We start from the raw sequence: 11260 nt of genomic DNA, 5'->3' as shown, positions 1-11260 counted from the left end.
AAATGTAAAATGTGTCCTACAATTTGGGAAATTGAAATTTTGTAGATGAGTCTCCAGTACGCTTCTCCTTCTTCTGCATGTGCTCCTACCCATCCATCAAATAGCGACTTTCAAAATGTTGTGACAACTGACTGATTAACTGATTCATTGGAATGTACACACATAAAGGAATTGAGACCTACTTCTTCTTCTCTTTCTCTATTTTTACTACAACTACTACTACTCATACCCTCCCTTTTTCCTTTCCTTTTCGTCCTCAACAATGCTCCGATGTCTCATTCTGCGTCTCTTCATCTTGCTCAACTATCTTCTCACTTATTGCCTCTGCGTTTCTCTCATCTCATTCTGATTTCTGGAGGTCCACCAAGGTCTCCGGGTTCTTCTTTTCTGTGTGTATGCTTCTTTTTCGTGGACGTCGTCGTCGTCGCCCCGACATTTTTATTCTCCCATCTCGTCATTTTTCACTTTTAGAGAAACTAACGGAGATACACGATGCGTCAAGCAGCTAATAATCGACTCAGAAGTTTTGAACGGGAGATTCATTTACTCAGGTGAGTTGATTTTAAAAAAATTGAAATTTGAAATCGAAAAGTAATCTAGAGTTATTATCTGATAACTAGTTCTTTCATGAAACAAAATCGCTGAGATTCTGCAGTTCCCAGTCTCGAGTCCTAGATTTTTCTTCACGACTTTTCTTATCAGTCTTACTTATCATGTTCTTGTTAACTTTGCTTATCTGGTCTGTATCAAAAAATAAATTTTAAAAGTTCTTCTAGGTTTTTGCACGACATCCAAGGAGCACCATCCCACTTGTTTTCCAGTTGATTCTCATTTTAATCTGACTTTTTAAAATCTGACTGACTGAGTAAAATCGCTAAGGAAATATTTCAGAATTGGTCTATTGTGTAATATAATATTTCCCTATGAAATGCAATACGTTTTTTGAAGTATAACATTTTTGATCTTTCAAAACAAATGATTCTGAAAAATAAAACGGATAAACAAAAGTCTGTAAAAAATTTAGATTAGAATTTCGCGAATAAATTCGAAAAATTGTTTTTGGACGTTGCCAGGAAATCAAACTTACCGTCTAATTTAATCTAAAACGATCTAAGTTTCAAAACAATTTTGAGGCATTTTGAGCTTCCATTCTAGTCAGGTAAACTTTGTGGTGTTTGCAATCTCCTGCTATACCTGATTGCTAGCATTCCTGCCTACCAGTTGTATTGTTTTGACATGAGTCTAGGGCGTACCTGTACTTATATCCAGTACACAATTTTTTTCCGGTTTACTTGGATAATATGTATTTGTGAGGCCAGTTGAAAGACTAATTGGAAGATTCTGTCAGAATAAAACAACTTTTTTCTATAAAATTTCGAGACGGAACACTGTATTTTTGTTAACCAACAAAGTGATATTTTCTACGAAATCGACTTCCTCCAATTTTCAGTATTGTTCGTTAAGCAGACACTATAATTATTCGAAGCAGTAGCCCTTCTCAATATCATTTTTCTTTTTTTTTCAATGCAAACAAACAAATCTTATTTGCTTTTCGCGCCCTGTCAGCTCAATCGTAAAAGATCCTAAAAGCCAAAAGCTATTGAAAATGAAATACAAAATGTTTTATATTTTCTCCGAAGTGGTATCTTTCTGGGCATATTATTTACTACTTCTCTTGAAAAACTAGGAAAAATAAAATTTTACTGCTATTTTTATGATACATTCTTCTTCTTCCATCCGCTACTCACTGAAAAAGTTCATTCATCCTATCGTTCTCTTTTACTATTGTTTCATATTCTCCCAATTTTGTACACTATTTCTTTTGAAATCTCTTGGGTATCAGAAAAACGTTGGTCGTTTCAAAATCCGTTTTTGATGAAAGAATGTGTGAAGATGTCGACAATTTTCGTCAAAAAAGACCGATGAGAGGCGCACAAAAGTATCCAGCTGTGGGTGTTTCGAAACGTTTTGAACATTGTAGAGTTTATTGTGGGAATGTTTCAAAAATGTGCAAAAAGGGAAAAGTTGAAAATGCCCATGGGTGTAAAAAATAAACGATTGACTTATTTTTGTGTTATTTCAAATTTGAGAGTCATGGGGGCTGAATTGGAAAAACATAATTAGTATAATCATCAATAATTGAAAAAAAAATGTTTGAAGGATATTTTTGGGTAAAAAACAATTGATGACAAAAATTCCAAAGATTCACAATATGCCAAAATTGTAGATGCAAAATAGCATGAAAAAACCTTACTTAAAGGTAGAATGACAAGGAGTTCCACAATTTTTTTTCAATAATCAAGGTACCAAAATTTAAAAATAAACCAATACAATTGGTTGAAAACCAACACTTTTTTGCATAACAAATAGCTTAAGAAAATTATCAACAATTGCAAAGTTGATAGATGGTACCAAAATAGCCTGACAGAATTTTTCGTGACAGATTATTTCTTGTGATTTTTTGTTTTTGAAAAGTAACTTTCTGATAAGTTTTTGAAATATTTTTAAAAATTGATCTTTTTAAAGTCATGCTAAACAAATTTGACATTTAGACCCAACTTTGCAGTAATTATCTTCTCATTTTTGTTTCCCGGCTTTACTATTTGGTGAATGCCTATTCGAACATCTTCCATTTATCATATCCATTTTATTGTTAAGTGTCTCTTGATTTATGAGCAATGATCCAGTTGTTCAGCGTTAAAACAAAACGGACCACCAACAATAATAGAATAAAAACGTTGGAGAAAGCGGTGGGAGGGAGTTGTCAATCAGTTGGAAGAGACCCCCTGTTTCCTCGTTATTTCATATCCAATACATGTGTACCGACAAACATGTGGTTTACACTAGTTTTTTGCGTTTTCTCTACATGATTTTACTTGTTGGTTTTTAGTCACTGATTTTCAGATAAGGCTTATAGCCAGTTATGGTGTGTTCGAGCAACAAAAACATAACAAAAAATTGGCGGGGACTGATTTTGAGAATTCAAGGCACATAAGGGTGAACCATTATATTGTCATTGCATTATTTACACTAGAAACCTTTTCCTAATATCGTGTTGAAAAAAGTTGTGCTAGAAATTCCTAACCTAGAATATAATATGACTTTTATTGCTGGGGAAACAAATCAAGACACGTCGTTAGTTGATATTTAACGACAAAAAGTGTTGGTTTGCTATTTTTGAGCATTCTCCGTAGTTTTTGGTAATATTCAAGAACCAACTTTTGGTTTTTTTCTGTTGCTTCTCAATTTTTGTGAAATCGACAGTTTCTTCTAGTGCCTACCCCCAGTTCTCTGAATTTCAGCGCTTTTCGGCATTAGGCACGTGTGTCGGAACAAGGCAAGCACAGGAAGGAGTTTCAGTGCCTCTGGTTTAGCGAATATGCGTTAGAAAAATGTTATAGTCTTTCAGTATTGCGACAAATTTTCAGAATAGTTACAAAATGGTGCTTACAAAAACTCTGGAATAGAATCAATATATGTTTGTATAAAACTTCAATTTATCCATCACAAAACCTTGTCAGTTCCATTTCTTTTCTCACTTCCAGACGTCTTCTTCTTCTTTTGCTCTTCTCTGGTTCTTCCCTCCGTTATTTTCCAAGTAAAAGTCTCATAAATCACTCACTTTTTGTACGAACGCCGCTATTTTCTCTTCTTTGGGTATCTCTACTGCTTCCATATCCAAACAAATTTCGTTGAAAACTAGAAATATAATGGCCGGAAACTCAACTCTAGGTCTCCCATTTTGGTACGCCATTTTGAGCTTCTTTGAAGTAGATGTTATTCACAGATTTTCCACTTGAACGTTTTTTCATACATTACACGGTTTTCTTCTAAACATTTTGACATAGAGTATCAAATAAGTATTGAGAGAAGTTCAAACCCGGATTTATTTTTAGCTTTCATAACCAGACACTATGTAAAAAGCAGTTTTTCGAATTTAACCGATTTTAATCGTATAATTTGTAATGTATCACTAGAGCTCATTGTTATTGAGATGAAAAATTTTTAAGCTTTGAAAAATATGATTAAACTGTTCGAGTTTTTTATCGGAAATAATTGAAAATGTTACCGACCATTTCTGTCAAATAAAATCTATAAATCAATGCTTTGGAATAGCACGAAATCAATGAGAAATATATGAATTTGTAAAGCTGAAACGATTTGCCCATTTTAATTTCACCGGACCCAGCAGTTCCCAAATAAATCACACCTCAATTCTGTAAAACATATGTTGATCTTATGCTCTGGGACCCAATTATTCCATCCAAACAAGGTCCTTTTCTTCATTGCACTTGTGAGAAAATTGAGCATGAGCACACATCAAACCAAACTCCCACTCGCTTGCATTTGGTTGCTCTTTTTCTCGCTCCATTTGTCTCAATTCTTATGGCTCCCTAAATCTGACATTTGCCTACGTTTACTTTACGTTTCCCTTTCTACAAGAAAATGAACAATATTGGAAAAAATATATGGAAACATTTGAAATATCCAATAGTATCTTTTTCATGTTTGAAAATAAAACAAACGTCCGTGGTTCCTTCTTAAAATGCGCATCCTTTGTGTCTCGTGTTCCTGTTGAATTCCCATTGGAATAACGTTAGTTTCGGTGCGCCAATAATTGATTTGCCCCTGGCGAGGAGTCTTACGAAGGTTCTTTTTTCTTTAGTTTTACTTCTTCAACTTCCATTTTGGGATAGTGCTTTTCCAGTTATATATCTCTTTCCATCCCATCTTCCACCAATATATTTTCAATTTACTTAAATGGTGTCAGGTTTGGGATCGTAAAATAAAAATAACAAGAAAAAAATGTAGTACGAAGATTAAACGATATATTTATTTCTATCTAATTTTGCATTAGTTCTCTTGAATTTTCCAATTTTCTAGCCTACCCTCCCAAATATTTTCTTATTTTATTTGCAACATTCTTCTATTGTGCAATGTTCGTCCATAACTCATTAGTGATTCCCGGGAGGTTCCGATTGAGCGTGTTGGAGGTCCCGAAATGAATTCACTCATTGGTCACGCATTGAGGACATCAATGGGGAAAAGGAACAAATTGAGAATGGCCGTATAAGGAGAACTTTCCATTTGAAATTGTTGCTCTGGTCATTCAAGCTTATTTATTTCGCAGACTAATCCTCTGATCCGAACAGTACTCAATTATAATAATTCTAGGTCAAAACCAAAACATCTTTACCAAATCTTGTACTTTTACAGTAGACTGAAAACCTACTCCACGAGCCATTCTTTTTAGATGTGGAATTTCATAATTTCTAATTTCAAAATAAATTTGAATAGGAAGTCGTGTTGCTAGCATTCTTTCCCGTATAAGTCGAAAAAAAGGTTTCTCTATCTCCCTGTAGAAGTTCGCCAATTACAAAAAAACACAATTATTTCCAGAAATTTTTCTTTTGTGAATTTGAATTCTTAGTTCATTTTTGCAGTTAATTCCATTTTTCTCCTCATTCCCTTCACTAATTCCTTCCAAGAAACAAACAAATTTTCGTCAGTGAAAGAAGTGTATCAATTGTGTCCCCCAATTCGTGAAATTTCTCAAGTTTCAATTTTCATTTTGGAAGAAACTGGGTTGCTCTGCCTTGGAAAACGTGAAATTTGATCTCATTTCGTTGAGATTTCGGCTCAAGATTACCCAACATTTTCATTTTCTCTCTCTCATTTGCACTCGTCAAGATGAAATCTCATTAGATATTAATGAGCTTTTTTTTGGTTTTTCAAGTTTTTAACGACCACACGAAACTTGCGAAATTCGGTAGTTTTTGAGAATTTCTGATTTTTCTGTTTCACCCCTTTTCACCTTCTTTTTTCTTCATATTTTGGTTTTTAGAAAGATGGACGGCGAAACTGCTCTTCTCGATGAATATAATTCAAATTTGGCATCTTCAAGTTCAGCTTCAGATGTTGGAGAACGTGTCAATATGGGAAGAAATCATCATATGACTACAGCATTTAATGAGTAAGATTCTATTATTTTTATTCAAAATTCTGGCAGAAATTAACCTCGAACATTTGGAAACTGTTATTCGATAGTATCTGAGCAAAATTTCCATCATAGGTTTTAGAACTTCTTTTTTTTGACAAAGTTGAAGGCGCCAAAATTACCACTGAACGTAGTAAAAATTTTCAAATTTTTTGTTACATAAAATTCGATAAACGATTGATTTTGAATTTTTTGAACATCGAAGGCATTGTGAGTTATATATAGAACTGTGAGCTATTTAAGAACATTCAAACAAAAATACTCTTAATTTTTACCTCGAAAAAGTAGGCATCATGTTCTAAGCGGAAACAATTGAAAACTGCTAAGATATTCATTAAAATTCCTAAGTATTGCAAACCATCGGCTTGAAAACTATCTGTATGCCAAGGTTTTAAAAAATAAATTTTTTTGTAAATGGGCTCTCCCTCTAGTAAACCAGGTAGTGGAATGTTCCAATGACCCCAAAACCATCATGGAATATCTTCATTGTAACTCCACCCCATTTCTTCATCGGAAGCATCGAATCATTTCCAGTTGGATTCTTCTCCGTCCGCCATCTTCGTTTTCGTTTTTTCGTTTTCCATCCCGGTCGTTTTTCTTCATTCTTCATCTTCTTTTTGCTCTGGGAGTGCAGGCCCTCTCTACTATCAATATTTTTAATTTATTTCTTTACGCCTGAAAGAAGAAGAAAAGGGCGGAGCAAAATAAAGAAAGGCTTGGGGGCTCATTCATTTAAAATCCAAATATTTCATTCTTGGCACCACCATTTCTCCAAAATTCTCATAGATTTCTGTCGGATCACATTGAAATTGTAAAGTTTGGAGGTCTCATGTGTATTTTGCAATAAATTAAGTTAGTCAAACCTTTTTTGTTGTTTTTGGAAAGAAAGACAAGACGTTATGTCCCTGAATATATGTGTATGCATTCATAAGTTGTTTCCATTTTCGTTTTGGAGCGAATGAAGAGGTCTGTGAGGTCTGTTGAATAAGAAGAGAGCACTAAACACTTTACACTTTCCGCTTTTTCTTCATTCTCCTCGTTTTCAAAACTTCAGTTTTACTTTTTACTGGTTTCACTACTCAACAACTTTTCGACAACCTAGATGGTTTTTAACTTGAATGGAGAAGTGTCCATTTTTCAAAAATTATTCCAATGATCGTACAAAAATGTATTTTTAGAAAGCTCAGCTCATTTTTTTATATCTACTATTCTGTAAGAATGGGAGTCTCAAAAAGTTTCACAGCTACGTTTTCTGAGACATTTTATTACCGAATTTTTAGGATAGCTCATCTATCCGGTCTTCCACATTTTTACCAAGATTACACTGTAACTTGCCAAATGCGTTTAGAAATGAAAAAAATGTCAGCTTCTTATGAAAACACGTAGAATTTTCAATTTTATTCACTCCCTTCCCACCCATGAGATCCTCTTGATTCATAAATATTTTATGATTGTAATCCGATATTTCTACTGTTATTATTATTATTACTTCTATCACTTTTTCTTGTTTGATGAAATACTTCTTCGTTATTCCAAAATATCAACAAAAATGGAAACCTTGACCTCCTAATTATTCTTTAAAGACCCTTTTTTGCCCATTTCACCATCGTTTAATTAACTTTTCGAATCCCCCTGATCCTGGTTCCGTAGAAAAAGACAAATTTTGCTCTTTCTTCATTAGGAAGAACTAGTGAATGACTTTTTTGAAAAGAGTTTTGAAACTAGAAGACGTCCAGAAACGCTTTATTTTAATTGAATTCCGGAGAAACACGGTGACAACGATGAAAAAGAGGAAGATGTTGTGGTAGATGTCAAAACAACAACAATGAGCTTCTTCCTTTTCTCTATCTGAAACACATTTCATTTCTTTTTGTACGAATTTTGTTTCATTGTCCAGTTTCAAAAGTTGGGAAATTTCAATTTTTTGTCAATTGAAAAAAAAAGAAACTGAAGAGAGTGGGATTCGAACCCACGCCCCCGAAGCTACTGGTTGCCTTAAACCAGCGCCTTGGACCGCTCGGCCATCTCTCCGCCGAAATTTGACACTCGTAGAGACACTTAAGTGCTGCCAGTTGAAAAAGTGGCAAACAGATAGAACACGGGTGTACTCTACTATAGTTTCGTTTATTTCAGGTCGACAAACGGATTTCCATCTTGTTCACGGTACCCCTACGAAATGACACAAGGAAATGGCCACGTCACAGTTGTCCAGGTTTGAAATAATTTATCGTCAGAAATTTTATGAACAATACGTGAATGAACTTTGGAATCTGCGAACCATTTTTTAATGCGTCAAAATTTAAACTTGAAAATTACTCCGGAGCAAAGTTTTGCCAGTTTTGTTCCAATAATACGGTATCCGGTCTCGACACGACAAAATTTCGTTAAATGAAAAAGTCGTGTTCCTTCGAAGAGTACTGTAATTGAACATTTCCAATATCATACATCAATCAATAAATCTCAAATTAGATAATCGTCTAATTTTCAGCCGGGCTCATCACAACCTGATCGTCTTGAAACAGCTGTAGATATAAACGACGGAGATACTGATATCGAAGAAGAATTATCACATTCTTGTAAACAAGTAATTGTTCCATCAAAATCACAGGTTTTATTCTACGTGTCCACTTCAACACATTTACGATTAAATCATCAAGGATCTGAATTACAAGTAGGATTCTTTATTTTTTTGATATTTTATAATATTTATAATTTACAGGTAACTGATCCATCAGACTTTCCACTTTTAGATATTTGGTCGGAAAATGTTTGTGATGAAGCTCCTTTTTGGATTATTGAATCTTACGGTAAAATATATTAATTTTGTAAACTTTTAGAATTAATAATTGGTTTTCAGGTCGACGAGTAGCAGTTGTAACAGACACAGCTCCTCGATCAATTCTCTCATTCTTTATTCCATTTCTGCGACCCAGGCGGACTGTACCAACTTTTTCAATAATTGATTGGAATGGAGAAGTTCTAGGATATTATGCACTTGGTAAGAATTTAAAAATTATTAAATTTATTGAAAATTTTGTGTATGCGTAACAACTTAAAACAGTGGAAGCTCTGCAGCTCTTACAAAATTATTCTAAAATCTCAATTTTCAGCAAGCGATGGAATAGAAGTTCAAGATACTCGCCACGAGCCCATTGCAAAAGCCTTCAACGAGCCTGATCCATCTGGAGGATCCACGTGGCGAGTCGTTTGTGAAAAGAACTCTCAACGACAACTGGCAGTTCTAACAGCTGATGGACATTTATCATTTTCATCTGACATTGCTCTTCCACTTAAACTTCTTCTTATTTGTACATTAAGCAGAGCTGTTGTCACTCGAACATCTCCATCTTGTTTTCCTTTCTTTCGATAAGAAATTACAATATTCACTGTTTTGCAACTTTCGTTGTACAAATTTCAAAATTTTCCGAAAATGTCGTTGTTTTTCCTTTTCAACATCATCTGATTCCATGGAACCTTTGATTCTGAGATCGCCTTATTTGTCTGATAATCGAAACTATCACCAAGAATCTTTTGTGTAAAATTGAATTTGTTCTAATTGCCAAATTATAAAAAGAAATGTACAAAACTGATAAATAAACCGAAATAAAAATTTAATAAATTATTTGTCTTCGAATTCTGGATGAGCCAATGTGTATGCACGATATCCGGCCAAGAAACTCGCAATTATCTGAAAAAGAACATTTTAGTAAATCAAAATTGAAAATATAAATTAGTAAACAGTTAACGTTAATTCGTTTGGTGTGATACTGAAGAAAATTCAGTTCCAGCATAAAAGAAAGTTATACATTGTCAACTTTTAATTGCTTGGTAGTGTGAATGTTTTTTGTCCCCTCGGGGACTGGAGAAACCAGAATAACAAATCGTGTACAGCTCGCTAGAGTGCGGGAAGAGTCGGAAGTTATGAAAGTGGTATTTTTTTAAATGATTTTGTGAAATTATAACAATTGGTTACTTTCCCAAACTTTTCCAGTGTCATTCGCCAGGTTGATGGCCGGCATCATTTCTTTATTCGATTTCCCTTATCTTTATATGAAATTTTATGAGGTGTCCGCTAAACACCATAAACTATCAAATAATAGGTTTGATCTCGTGCTCTTTTTTCTCATAAAATTCGTGTTTTACGATATACACAAACATTTCAAATGTTACCAAATACACTCACCTCAACTACCAAAACTCCCATGGAAGCTGCTCCGAGGTATTGAGCATTCGACGAAATTTTATTTCTGATAGTTTTCTCGCAACCCTAAAATATTTGAATATTAATCGAATTTTCTTTAGAATTTACATCATTAAAATGTTGTGGATAACAATGCAATGCTTGCAAGTCGTTGTTAGTTCCAGTTACTCCCCAAAACACTGACCAATCCGTGGAATTGTAAACTCCACAACAACCAAACTGAAATTAATACTTTCTCAATATAAGATACATCATAAAGCTTACTAAATCTTGAGTATTTGCCCAAAACTGAACTTCGGCGTCAGAGGAAAGTGATCCAATTGGTGGGATGGTTCTGTAAAAATTAATTGTCAACTTTAGAGGGATATTGCCTGAAATCATACTTTTGAGCAGCTTTCGACAATGATTCGTACATAAAATCGTCAGAAGCCAATTGATTTACTTGATCAGAATATGTAAAAGCTAGAAGACCATCAACTAGTTGAACCACAATCATAAGAGCAACCATTGCACAGTACTGGAAACATGATGCATAGTTGTAGATTAATGGATAAATGGATAAAGGATAAAACATTTGTTTCAGATTTCATTATTCACATTCTTGACCAGACAATCATCATGAATCATGAATTGAAAAACCTACGGCTTTCAGCAAAAACGAATTGTGTCGGAGAACGGATACAGTTGCTACGAGGAAGGAAATAACAAGCACACAGGCAGCAGCAACGAACAATCCAAAAATCATATCTAGACGTTTCAACTCTAAGAAATCATTATCCTGTAAACATTAGAACTGAGATGAAAGAGGAATTGGATTACTGTACCTGTTGGGCATACGTGGAAAATGTCCCAAATCCACCGCCAAATCGGAATAAAAAACCAATTACAATAAGTGCAATACCGATGATCTAAAAAATTTATTTTCAATATCTATTTCAATGTCAGAAACTTACTGCGGTTGCAAGGGATGCACCTAGAAATACTTTATCCTGATTGTTGAGTTCCACCATTTCTTGGGTTTCTGGATTTAACCCCCTAGAAAAAAAAAGTTAATTAGTGCT

At 34.2% G+C, this 11260-nt stretch overlaps 2 protein-coding genes and 3 non-coding genes across 8 annotated transcripts; 1 reads left to right on the top strand and 4 right to left on the bottom strand.

The window, feature by feature from the left end:
- Positions 1-404: 404 nt before the first annotated feature.
- Positions 405-9632, top strand: T14B4.8 (the record flags this gene model as incomplete). 3 transcript variants are annotated; one of them, NM_001381460.2, is made up of 7 exons in its annotated part: positions 405-551; positions 5846-5974; positions 8132-8210; positions 8487-8669; positions 8718-8805; positions 8856-8996; positions 9109-9632. In NM_001381460.2, the coding sequence occupies 5 exons, from the start codon at positions 8175-8177 to the stop codon at positions 9366-9368; spliced, it is 708 nt and encodes a 235-aa protein (NP_001367542.1). The 3 variants fall into 3 exon arrangements, with proteins under 3 accessions (NP_001367542.1, NP_001300593.1, NP_001300594.1); NM_001313664.3 differs by having other exon boundaries at positions 493-551; positions 9109-9368; NM_001313665.3 differs by lacking the exon at positions 405-551 and having other exon boundaries at positions 5850-5974; positions 9109-9368.
- T14B4.11 lies at positions 4363-4497 on the bottom strand. The gene has a single exon (NR_051264.1). It is a non-coding gene; the product is annotated as an Unclassified non-coding RNA T14B4.11 (non-coding RNA).
- Positions 4638-4835, bottom strand: T14B4.16. The gene has a single exon (NR_051263.1). It is a non-coding gene; the product is annotated as an Unclassified non-coding RNA T14B4.16 (non-coding RNA).
- On the bottom strand, positions 7947-8029 carry T14B4.t1. The gene has a single exon. It is a non-coding gene; the product is annotated as a tRNA-Leu (tRNA).
- On the bottom strand, positions 9526-11209 carry tsp-10 (Tetraspanin; the record flags this gene model as incomplete). 2 transcript variants are annotated; one of them, NM_001047340.5, is made up of 8 exons in its annotated part: positions 9526-9686; positions 10182-10265; positions 10308-10418; positions 10464-10533; positions 10583-10716; positions 10843-10977; positions 11024-11107; positions 11153-11209. In NM_001047340.5, 8 exons carry the CDS (start codon positions 11207-11209, stop codon positions 9618-9620), a joined length of 744 nt encoding a protein of 247 aa, NP_001040805.1. The 2 variants fall into 2 exon arrangements, with proteins under 2 accessions (NP_001040805.1, NP_001040806.1); NM_001047341.4 differs by lacking the exons at positions 11024-11107; positions 11153-11209 and having other exon boundaries at positions 9618-9686; positions 10843-10944.
- Positions 11210-11260: the final 51 nt, after the last annotated feature.

The sequence above is a fragment of the Caenorhabditis elegans genome, chromosome II (assembly GCF_000002985.6).
Source record: "Caenorhabditis elegans chromosome II".
Classification (NCBI taxonomy): domain Eukaryota; kingdom Metazoa; phylum Nematoda; class Chromadorea; order Rhabditida; family Rhabditidae; genus Caenorhabditis; species Caenorhabditis elegans.
The sequence above is the reverse complement of the archived record's forward strand: the minus strand, read 5'-3'. Positions and strand labels throughout refer to the sequence as shown.